The following is a 12500-nucleotide window of genomic DNA, read 5'->3' as shown; positions in this document are numbered from 1 at the left end:
ACTCCACACACCGGCTCGGAGCTGCCAAGTTGATTTCATTTACTCTGCGGCCAAACAAAGAAAGCTTCCCACGACAGAGCGGCCTGCTGCGCTTTCTCTCCGCGACGCTCGGAAGAGAGGTTTGGAAACCACGACACGAGGTCAGCGCTGACCTTTGACACCAGGCCGAATGAAGTGGGATCCAGGTCTTCATCAAGGCGGGTCCAGATGATGGTGGACTTACAGGTTCCCCAGGTCAGGCCTGGACCATCAGACGCTTTAATTAAAGCTGCAGGCTGTAATTCTCTAATCTCCTCTCAGCGTGACAGCTTTCCAACATGGATGATTTATTAAATCTCTGCTTGGCGCCCAGCAACAGGACACAATGAGCAATGATGCGGTAAGCATGGTGGGAAAGCTTTTCTTCATTCAGTCACCGGCCAGGACTCCAGTTTGAATATATAAACTCCAACTGGAACACAGCAGGACGGATAAAGGAGTTATGAATGATGAATGAGCCTTTGAACTCACACTGTACCGATTATCTTCTCACGTTTGACTTCCTCTCATTCAACAGTTGACTCAAGGTTTCATCAATTCTCTGTTCAACTCTTGTTTTTAATCTTCATCCTGTTTTGAACTAGTTCCTCGTCCTCATGCTGAGTCATCTGATTGTTTCCTATTCCACTGATTCATCTGCAGCTTTGTATTTATTTCTGACACTGCGTCTTTAAGTCCTTCCTTTAAAGGTGACATTTCATGCTCATTTTCAGGCTCATCCTTGTATTTTGGGGGTTTCTACAGGAACATGTTCACATGCTTTAATGTTCAGGAAACACATTATTTGTCTCATCCTGTCTGAATGAACCTGTATTCACCGTCTGCCTGAAACGCTCCGTTTTAGCGCCTGTCTCTTTAAGACATCCCTCCCGAGAAAGGCCAGTCAGCTCTGATTGGCTCTGATGTAAAGAAGTTAAGCGGGCGGTGTATTCTAATGAGCCTACATGTGACATACAGTAGTGAGGGAGACAAATCTGATTGGCTTGTTGAATCACATGTTTTGTGATCCAGGCAGCCCACAAAACAAAGTGACTGGTTGTTTGTGGGCTGGTTCGACCCTCCAGAAACACAGATGTATGTGCACAAGCTCAGGCAGCTTCAGGGGAAAACCTACTTGGTCAGTTTGAGGAAAATATTGTGGTTTAAGGTTATAATAACTACAGAAGTCTCTCTGTCTCTCTCTCTGTGTCTTTGTCTCTCTGTCTCTCTGTCTCTCTCTCTCTCTCTCAGTGTCTCGCAGCGTCCTCAGTAAACGTCCTCTTCTCTGCGGGCGCTGTGAGGACAGCGTCCTCGTCCTCAGTAAACGTCCTCTTCTCTACGGGCGCTGTGAGGACAGCCTGATGTGCAGCGTCCTCAGTAAACGTCCTCTTCTCTACGGGCGCTGTGAGGACAGCGTCCTCGTCCTCAGTAAACGTCCTCTTCTCTACGGGCGCTGTGAGGACAGCCTGATGTGCAGCGTCCTCAGTAAACGTCCTCTTCTCTACGGGCGCTGTGAGGACAGCCTGATGTGCAGCGTCCTCAGTAAACGTCCTTCTCTGACGGAGGGCTCGGATCTCTCCGTCGGTCGCAGGGCAGACAGCAGACAGATGGAAGCAGATCAATATGGAATAATAACAGACAATGGAAGTCAGATTTGTTCTTTGATTCTTTCAGCTGTGAGATCAGAGGACAGGAAGGAGAGCGGGAGGAAGAGGAGATCATCCACCACTCTCTCTCCGTCTGCCTCATTCAAATCGTTCTAGTCATATTCCGAGGTCTCTGTGGAGTTCTCTACAGTTCTTTCGTGTCCATATGTAGTTTCCTTCTCTTTAATCTCTTCTCTTGTGTTTCACAATCTTTGATTCACAACAGAAAGACACATCTTTGTATGTCCATCTCATCAACATCTGTCCTGCACCGTGAACTAAACGTAAAAACAGCTGCATTGTGTTTCCATCTCTTCCATGTTTTCTTTCCATCTCTTAAACTCTCTGCATTTCATCCGTCTCTCCCGTACTTCAGTTCCCTCCTCATCTTTATAGTTGGCATATCTAGTATTCTCATTCTTTGTATTCCTAGGCCTGTGTTGTCTTTCTTTCACTTTCAGGTGTCTCTCCCCCCCCCCCCCCCCACCACATCCATGTGTTCATAATAAAGCCTCCTCCAGCTGCCACCACATCTAAGCAAAACCTGTGGCAGGTTGTCGTCGGTCTGATAAAGAACAGTACAGATGTTTCCTCCTCGCTCTCGTCCTCCTGTGATTGTTTTTACACAACTTTCGCGGGTCCCCCCCCCCCCCCAAAAAGATATCTGGACTGACCCGACTGGAACCGATGTGGATTGCGTGTCGTCCCGCCCACAACCGCTGCGGCATTTAATGAGCCCCGAACCTGATTCCAATCTGGGGAAGATAAAAAGAATGATGAAGCCAGAAGGAACCGAGAGAAATCAGAGCCAGACCGGTGTTCAGGGCGGGGCTGAGTCGTTTGGGCTGACAACCAAAGCTCTACCAGAGAGAAGTCATCTGATCTGCTGATGTGACCAGCTTCAACAAAGCTAAATCTGACACGGTTGTAACTCTGAACAGACCTTTTAATGACCTAATGCTACCTCGACATTGAACGGAGCCGTAGTTTAAACCCTAAATCATGACATGGGGGTTTGCTCATCACAAAACAGATAAATAGATTAAACTCAGGAAACTCTGAGACAACGTTCTACAAACCTTCATGCTGTTCAATGAATGAAACTCTGAAGTACACGGTGAACGATTTGACTTGTAGCTGAACATAAAGCAGCAAACCCCTGAGCATTGTGAAGATGTAGCGGAGTCTCTCTCGCTCTTCTTTCTTGTGTCGAGCCGGCCATCAGTGCACGCGAGCGCCGCGTCGCTCCGCTCTCATACGAAGGTTACAGCCGAGAACGCCGGCCAGACCAACAGCGCCGCCGTGGGAGCGAAGCAGCGTGAGCTGACAGCCGACATGTTGAGAGGGAATCGACCCGATCTCCTCATCTCTGACCGTGCACCTTCAAAAGGTACAATATGCTCTCACATTATCAGGACGACGGACGAGGGAGAGGGGCCGCGTTGGTGAGAACCAGGCGGCAATAGATGAGCATGATGTTCATTTAGTACATTATGGTCCATTTAGAGTCACACAGACCATAAAGCAGGGGATGCTTTAGGGCGGGGCTACACGCTGATTGACAGGTCTCTACCCGAGACGTATACAGAGTCTACTTCACGCCTCCGCAGTCCAGATGTGGTCACTTGGTAACTTCTGTTCAACGGCTGCAAATAAAACAAGATGGCGACGGCGAAATCAGCAAACCCGAGGCTTCCAAACATCAGTCCACAAACCAACGGGTGACGTCACGATGACTCCGTCACCTTCTTACATCCAGGCTGTGGTGAGAACAAAGCCAGGAATCAAAAGAATGGAACTGTATTTTCTGAATCTTTCACAGCGGTCACGTCCTAAAGCGCAGATAAACTCATCCGCACGCTTCACTGTGCAACACACACGAGGATTGAGATGGATTGTTTGTTGAGGAAATTCTTGCACATTATACCTTTAAAGTAACTAGTTGTACTACTCGACTTCAGCAAACACCTGGAACACTCCGTGGGCTCTTCATCGAGGGATAGGAAGACTAAATCCTTCACTCAGGACACACACACACACACACACACACACACACACAGAACATTGAGTGTCAGTCAGCTGAATGAAAGACAGCCATTCAGTGATAAGACAGACAGTCACATAAACAGACTGTCTAAAGGAAAACAAACCAGACCACCATCACCCCTCTGTGCTCCATTCAGCCTCAGTGTGCGTGTGTGTGTGTATGTGTGTGTGTGTGTGTAGGACGGAGAGAGAGAGAAAGCACTGAAGGGTGTGAATGTGTGTGTACCTGGGGTGAAACATCTCCTTGGGGAGGAATGATTGAGAGAGAGAGGAAGTTCCTCGGCTCCCGCCGGCCCTTTAATCTGATACACAAACACACAGGGCACCTAAGAGCCTGCCATTCACACACACACACACACACACACACACACACACACCACACACACACACACACACACACACACACACACACACACACACACACACACACACACACACACACACACACACACACACACACACACACACACACACACTCTCTTCTACATGAACACACACTTGTTAATGTGCAAACATGACACCAACCAGTCAACTGTGACGAGAGTGCATGCGCAGACACACAGCGGCTGGTCATGGTCCTCCAGCGTTCAGGCTGCAGGTCTGCATGTGTTGATCAGGTTGGGATCTCACCAGATGTTCTCTCTGATCCTCATCACAGGCTTGTGAAGTACCATTCTGCTGCTTCTCTTCCTCCAGTTATCCTCGAGTCCGAGACCCTTGATTGACGCTTCAGACCCCCTGACAAATGTTGGTCACTTGCAATCCTCACTGTGGATGTCTCCTGGAAGCTGACGAATGTCCAGCAGGTTTCATTATTTATTATTCAAACTGCACAACTTGTATTCACAAACGACTGTCCTCAGATCAGGTCTCTTTGCTGAAAGTGTATTTTTGCAAACCGGGTTTCAGTCGTTTTCTCCAAAAAAGCGTTTTTTGATTTGGTCCAATGTTTGGACCCCTAAAAACCTCTAGTGCACATGAAACAGGAGGTAAAAAAAGCAGATATAATCGACTTAAATACACTAAACGCACACACACACAGTTTACAGTCAATGAACAAAGTCACTGATGTCTATGTGCGTGCAGACACAATCTACTGAAATATGATTACACACATTAATAAACAGTCATGAATGTGAAAACACGGCCAAATGAAACACACGTACATATATATACATACTTGAAATGCACACTTCCTCATGCGCTCTTAGACACACACACACACACACACACACACACACACACACCACACACACACACAGATGAGAGGCCCGACTGTTGATGGCGGTGGTCCTGCGCTCCACAGTGGGATCTGTGTTTAGCCATGTTTCGAGCTCCATTTGGGGCCAGATAAATCAAGAGGCTGTCTCCCAGAAGCCTCCATTAGGGGCCCTGGAGGCCCTCCGGACGGCCTGTCAGTCAGCGAGCCTCCCCCTCTTCCAGCGTTTTAACTCGTAATTACAGGGAGGCTCGGCCCGGCCCGGCTCCCCGAGTCTCCCCCGCCCACGTCAGGGCTCGCTAGCCTTGTGCTAATGCTAATACCAACAAACAATGGACGTTTCACCTCCAGAAGGAAACGGCACCGGGGGAAATATTTATGGAAACTCTCCCTTTTGTTCCGCCCCCTTTGGCCTCTCAGCATCCATTTCCGAAAAACTCCTTTTTTTATGTCTTTGAGTGGCAGTCCTGGGTTTCCCCCCTGAATTTGAGAGGTTCGCGAGCTAGTTAGCCGAGGCGCACTAGCGCCAGGCTAACCTCTGGCTGCCACAGATTAATCAAACACCAGTTAGAGGCTGCTGTGACGGGGGGAGACAAACACCTCGTACCAGGACAGACAGACTGCAAATGACCCCCGATGACCAAACAACGTGGTGGATTCAGGTTTGTCTTCTCCAGCGGTCACTTTGACACACGACAAACAATCATTCACGGCTCTCGCGCCGTCCTGGAGCTCAATCAATCACATTCGGTCCGGCCGAGTGCTTTCAAACGTCGGTGGATTCTTTTTTTGGAGAGCAGCCACTGCGGTCGACGGATGGAAAAAAAAAAGTTTCCCCCGCGCTTTACACTCGCACACATGTGAAGTTCGGCCTCTCAGGAATTCATGAATAAAATATTGGGCTCATAAAAAGGCAGCATGAACATGGAAATATTATCCTCCGCTGCAAGAAATGCGCGGCCGACCACAGAGTACCCTCTCGGAGCTCGTTCCTCTTATCTCCTGGCGGCTCGTCGGCGATGGGCCGGCCGCTGCATGTGGAGACACACACACCGCTAACGAGGGGAAACCCCCCCCCCACCTAAGATTGATGCAGACAATTTACCCTGCAGACATTCCTCCGGGCCCAAAATGACCAGCATTCACCAGCATTCCTGATTGGCCACACATTCCTCCAGCGCTCGAACAACAGTGTGATTGCTGGCAAGGGACTCTACTTTAGAAAAGAGTCCTGTGAGGCGTCACCTGGTTTATTGAGCAGGAACTCATCAATTAAGTTTGAAACAAAGATTGCGTGGGAGAAGTGCCTTCCTGTTTCAACACCACTGAAGTGCCTTTGAGCAATGTAAAACGTGCAACTCATAAAAATGGGAATCTAAAAGGTTCACTGTTGTTTTTACCATTAAAACGTTTGTTTACGTCTACTTGTGAAAAGAAAAAGCAAGAAGGTACGAAGCAAGAACAGTAAAAGAAGAAGAAAGAATTTAAAGAAATACGCTTAAAAAGAATGAGAAATAAAGTGAGAAATGAAATGGAAAAATTATAGAAATGAAGGAAAGAAAATCCACAGAGACAAAATAAAACCTGTAAATCATCATATTTGAATTTAAGCGTATCCGACTCCTCTGCTAACCTTCTATTAGGAGAGAGGATGTGATGTATCCTCATGAAGACAAACTTGCTGAGCTGGCCCTCAGCAGCACGACTCCGAATACTGACATGAATTATTAATTTGACGCATTCATCACTCTTCCGACCAGCCGTCGATAGCCTCCATTATGGCGGCGTGTATACATTACAGAGTGTATAGTGTGTCAGAAACTTCCCGCATACGAGCCACTCGGATGCGGGAAGAGAGGAAGACGGAGGGGGAGAGAGAGAGAGAGAGAGAGAGAGAGAGAGAGAGAGAGAGAGAGAGAGAGAGAGAGAGAGAGAGAGAGAGAGAGAGAGAGAGCGAGAGAGAGCGAGAGAGAGAGAGAGAGAGAGAGAGAGAGAGAGAGAGAAAGGGAGAGGGAGAAAGGGAGAGGGAGAGGGAGAGAGAGAGAGAGAGAGAGAGAGAGAGAGAGAGAGAGAGAGGGAGAGAGGGAGAGAGGGAGAGAGAGAGGGAGCGAGGGAGAGAGAGAGAGAGAGAGAGAGAGAGAGAGAGGGAGAGGGAGAGAGGGAGAGAGGGGAGAGGGAGAAAGGGAGAGGGAGAAAGGGAGAGGGAGAAAGGGAGAGGGAGAAAGGGAGAGAGAGAGAGGGAGAGGGAGAAAGGGAGAGGGAGAAAGGGAGAGGGAGAAAGGGAGAGAGAGAGAGGGAGAGAGAGAGAGGGAGAGGGAGAGAGAGAGAGGGAGAGGGAGAGGGAGAGAGAGAGAGAGAGAGAGAGAGAGAGGGAGAAAGGGAGAGGGAGAAAGGGAGAGGGAGAAAGGGAGAGAGAGAGAGGGAGAGGGAGAGAGGGAGAGAGAGAGAGGGAGAGGGAGAAAGGGAGAGGGAGAAAGGGAGAGGGAGAAAGGGAGAGAGAGAGAGGGAGAGGGAGAGAGGGAGAGAGGGAGAGGGAGAAAGGGGTGATGGACAGGAGTGACAGCAGAAAGCATTAATGGCATTAGTGATGAACTGGCATTAAGACTCAAAGTTTGAAGAAGTTTCACAAAGTGTTCGAGATGATTAGATGTGGGAAAGATAATACGGTGACGTCTAGCAGCAGTCACGGTGCATCACAGTCTCTCATACAACAGAGGGGATGTGTTCGATACAAACAATCAGAAGATGCCTGCCAGGAAAACACGCAATGTCCTAAAAGATCAAAGCGTGTCGTCGTCGCGTCGGCTCCGCGTGGTTGAACAATAACCGGAGCTCAAGTTAAACTGAATAGATTGAGTTTCACTGTGTATTCAAATGACCTTTTAAATGTGGATTTTCTGTTTGTCTCTGTCTTTCGTGCCCAAAGAAACATTGCTGATGAAGTACGATTGCTTGAAGGCTGATTAAAGTGTTAAAGCGGTAGAAATGAAACAGTGAGGACGTTAACACTGAACTTAAGAACTGGCTCCCTGGAAGATCGCAGCCAAACCCGAGGTGATCACTGTTTATTTGGGTTAGAACGCCATCGAGAAACTTCAACACGCTCATTCATCTCCTCTCGCTGAACTCGGTGGGAGTGACCGTGCGCTGGATTAATGCATTGTTAAGAGCGGCTGTGATCACGGGGAGCCGAGCGCTGACGTACCGACGGCTCTCACAGCTAATGAAGAGATGATGTCACGGGCCTCGCTACGCTAACGAGTAGCTAATGGACGGTGGAGCGGATGACCGCAGAGTCGGCCTCGAGAGTAAACAAGCAGCGGCAAGGAACCATCACTTTGCTTCAGACACAGACACACACACACACACACACACACACACACACACACAGAGAGACAATAAAAGCAGTTCCACCCTCCCATACGGCAAACTTAAACAAAGGGCGAGACAAAAGCTTAACGGCTGCTTTGTTTCAAAATCAGCTTTGCACTGACCTCAACCACACACACACACACACACACACACACACAGACACACACACACACAGACACACACACACACACACACACACACAGACACACACACAGACACACACACACACACACACACACACAGACAGAGCGAGAGAGAGTGTGCACACATGGGCGTGCAGCTACAAGTGTGTAACAGGTTGCGTCTGTTTAAACTAACGTGACTTTGTGTTTCTGTCCAACTGGGTGTGAGCGCACAGCTAATCACCAAAAGGGAGGAAGTCCATAAATCAGCAGAATACAGCTCTCACACTGTAAATCTACGCTAACACGTCACCGCTGTGTGTGTGTGTGTGTGTTTTTGCGTGAGTTCATGAAAGACAGCAAAAGAGAGCGGGAGAGTGGGAAATACTCTCAGAGGTCAACTTTACCTCCACGGGTCAGACAAATGAAAAATACAGAATAATACATATATACACACAGTGTATATATGTACAAAAGCCAGCAACACATGTCAATTTTCTGCCAGAGACGTCATACGGTGTCTCTATGTCACTTTTGTTGGCAAAGAAACCCCAACATGACAACGGCCGTAATCCAACATGGCGTCTATGTCCACTCGTGATGTACAGCCTGTGGTGCAGTCGCTCACATCAACCACCTCAAATTGTTCCTTTTCCCCAAAGACGTTCCACTTCAGGAAACGACTCGGGGTCGGACAAGCTGTCCCCTCCGATCACCCCCCCATCCAGGTGTCCCCCATGCGACCCGTGTGAGTGTGTGTGAGTGTGAGTGTGTGTGTGTGTGTGTGTGTGTGTGTGTGGTCTCTGACCTGGCTGTAAGTGGCGTCCAGCAGTGTGTCCAGGTTCTGCAGCGGCGCCGGGGTTTTGTCTTTGAATCGGGTCAGCAGGCGGCGCTGGATGGCTCTGAACTGGACGGCCCGCTCTGACAGCAGATCCTGGTACTGCCGAGCACTGACACGCAGCTAACACACACACACACACACACACACACACACAGGGAGACAAGACAACTTCCTGTTTACTTGGGAATGCTCGTTTAGCTCTCTTTACTGGGGCACCGGCTTCGGCGCGTACCTGGAAGTGGTGGTCTACAGTCAGGAAGTAGTCCTGCAGGGGGAGCGGTCCGCTGAAGCTCTTCTTGAAGTCTTCGACTCCCAGTTTGGAGAAGTGCTGGTCGAACCTCTGGACCAACTCCTTCACCACCAGCCACATGTCCTGAAAGCGGTCGCTCTGGATGCGGTAACGCTCTGACAAATGAAACGTGTAGTGAAGTAAAGGAAAGAGATCAAATCATGGATCAGTATTAAAAGGTTGCAGGAAGGTGTTTAAAGGTATCTCAATGGTTGAACAGGGTTTAAGGATGGAATAGTAGCGGGTGGAGGTGTTGTTGTCAGGACTCACGGGAGGTCTTGGAGGCCAGCACGGTCACCGTCGCTCCTGACAGGAAGTGGAAAGCCAAACTATTCCCGTCCTTATCTTCGGATTTCGCTGAAAACTCTGCAGAGAGAGACAGACGGCAGCGCGATGAGACAGATAGGACGGCCTATCACGATGCGAGACGCCAACAACAACAACAGAAAGGTGAACAAGATACAGTCACACTGTTCACAGACACACAAACACAAGCGGGCTTCAACAAATGCCTCTTCATGAGCAGAGTGTGTGTTTGGACGTCGGAGCTGCCGATTGTCAGATAACATGGGAAACAGAACAGAGATTCCCAGGGCTGGATCACACACACACACACACACACAATCACAAATAAATAAACACGCATAAACACACTGACATGAATACACAACCACATATACAGAGATGCACAACAGTTGATTCCTCGTGTCGATGTATACACGTCGTCTCATTCCCTCTCCGGGGTTTCCGTTCACTTCGTGAAACGCACTCACTTCTCTTTTCCTTTACGTGAACTATAATGCCAGCCTTAAAAAAAGCAGATTGCCACTCATAATCTGAGCACCTTCGGTGATTCATCTCTGATGCTCAGAACAAACACCGGGGTTTGAACCTGCGCCACCTTGTGTGAGAACACAACCATCACACACAGACACAGCTGTGAAGCAACGAAGCCGCTGTTATCTCTGGAGCTGTACGTACACTCTGAAGGTTTGATGACGTAAATAATTCCCTTTCCCACTTCCTAAACTCTGTGTGAATCAAAGCATGTTCTTCTCTTATCGTGTCTTTCTTATTTTCCTCAAATGTTGTGTCCCATTCCAGAGACGTCCGTTAGCGCACTACCATGTAGGACACCGTGTACACAACGCACACACTTGCATAGTAACCCTGAACACATTGGTTGTAGATATGAATGCTGATGGCAGCTGATGACCCTTTATAGTACACTGCATTTCACCATACTTGCCAGTGTAAACGCACTTATGCACCCCAATCACAGTGAAGCTGCAGGTCCACCTTCATCAACATGCCGACCAGCACCGGCAGCAATACAGAGGATCAGAATCAGAGGTGTGCGCTCACCTCTTCCAAAACATCATGCCAAACTTCACACGGATCAGTCTTAAACTGAACAATGAGTTTAGATTCATAGAAAAGCGAGTGATTCAAATGCAGAATCCTCGATTGTTTGTGAAAGTGAGAACGGCATGGCTGCGTGTTGAGTGTGTGGATGTGCGTTTTTACCCGGGAAGACGGAGTTGAGGTCGACCGGTGGCTGGTTGGTGTCCACGGTGATCTTAAACTTGGTGGTTTTGGCCGGAGAGGACGGAACACACAGCAACGCCAGAGGAAGACGGAACCTGGACTGGAGAACCCTGGGAACTCCTGAGGAGGGAGAGGAAAATGTACCAAAAATGAAAGATTTTATTTTGCATTTTCTCCATTGGATCCCTTTGTCAGGGTTACGCATTTGTTTGCAATTTAAAAAGTGAAAAATAAATAGTGATCATGACTTCATTACATTTACTTATTTTAGTCAACAGAGAAGTTGGAAAATATACATTGGAAAAGCTTCTACTGGAACTATAATTGCTGCAACTACTACTATGACTACAACGAATACTACTACTACTGTGACTACTACTACAACTACGACTACTACTACTACTATGACTACTACTACAACTACTACTACTACTACTACAACTACTACTACTACTATGACTACTACTACAACTACTATGACTACTACAACTACTTCTATGACTACTACAACTACTACCACGACAACTACTATGATGACTACTACTACAACTACTATGACTACTAAAACTACTTTTTTGACTACTATGACTACTACAACTACTACTACGACTACAACAACTACTACTAATATTAATAATAAAAACGACTTAATTCTGCATTATTTCACACTATTCTCCAGCCTCCCTGCTCTTCACAGCCCACTGCCCTAAAGTGGCATCCATCTCCTCAGAACTCCCCGACAGCGAATCAAAGGCGGCCGGCACGTCGTCTTCTTTCTCTCCAAACAGCCGCCGCGTTAACGTTCATTAACACAGTCAAGACTGCAGTTATTCACATTACAGGAGCATCGGAGCGCTACGAGCCGAGAGACTCAATGTCAACACCAGGTTCGGAGGAGTGTTTGTCGAGGAGACGAAAAGAAGTTTTGTAAAAAAAAAAAAAGTATGGGGGGAGGGGGGGGGGGGGAGTTAAGGGCCAACTATAATATATGTCCTGAGCTTAAGCAGTGCTGAGCTTGGCAGAAATCTACACTTAGCTAGAATAACAGAGCGAAGGGAAAGGGGTGATGGAGGAAAACAGTTGTTAAGAAGAGATGGCGCGAGGGACCCGGGGGGGGGGGGGGGGGGGGCTGAGAGAGAAATACTACGAGAGACGACGGCCGAGGTTGGAGGGGGGGGACGGATGAATCATGGAACGTTCCAGGTGGTTACAGATAGTGATAATTACCTCCAACTACTGTGCACCAGACATGCAATTATTACATGATTATGTGAATAATTCAATTTAGGTTTGACCACATGACCGGAGGCAGAGAGAGAGCAGGAGGGAGGATGTGGAGCCAAGATAAACAGGAAGAAGAAGAGAGAGTTCCAGAGAGGAAGAAGGACTGTGGTCCTCT

The 12500-nt window shown here is 48.2% G+C and overlaps 1 protein-coding gene across 1 annotated transcript in view; it reads right to left on the bottom strand.

The window, feature by feature from the left end:
- Window positions 1–12500, bottom strand: part of LOC306782371 (protein PTHB1-like) — a 96288-nt gene that overhangs the window by 35451 nt on the left and 48337 nt on the right. The window contains exons 15-18 of the mRNA XM_079275701.1: window positions 11081–11221; window positions 9824–9919; window positions 9497–9669; window positions 9232–9384 (exon numbers count right to left, since the gene is read on the bottom strand). Of these exons, the coding sequence (XP_079131827.1) occupies window positions 9232–9384; window positions 9497–9669; window positions 9824–9919; window positions 11081–11221 (563 nt within the window). The remainder of the gene's footprint in view (window positions 1–9231; window positions 9385–9496; window positions 9670–9823; window positions 9920–11080; window positions 11222–12500) is intronic.

This window comes from Melanostigma gelatinosum (genome assembly GCF_949748355.1).
Source record: "Melanostigma gelatinosum genome assembly, chromosome: 9".
NCBI classification, from domain to species: domain Eukaryota; kingdom Metazoa; phylum Chordata; class Actinopteri; order Perciformes; family Zoarcidae; genus Melanostigma; species Melanostigma gelatinosum.
This window is presented reverse-complemented; position numbering and strand designations above follow the sequence as displayed.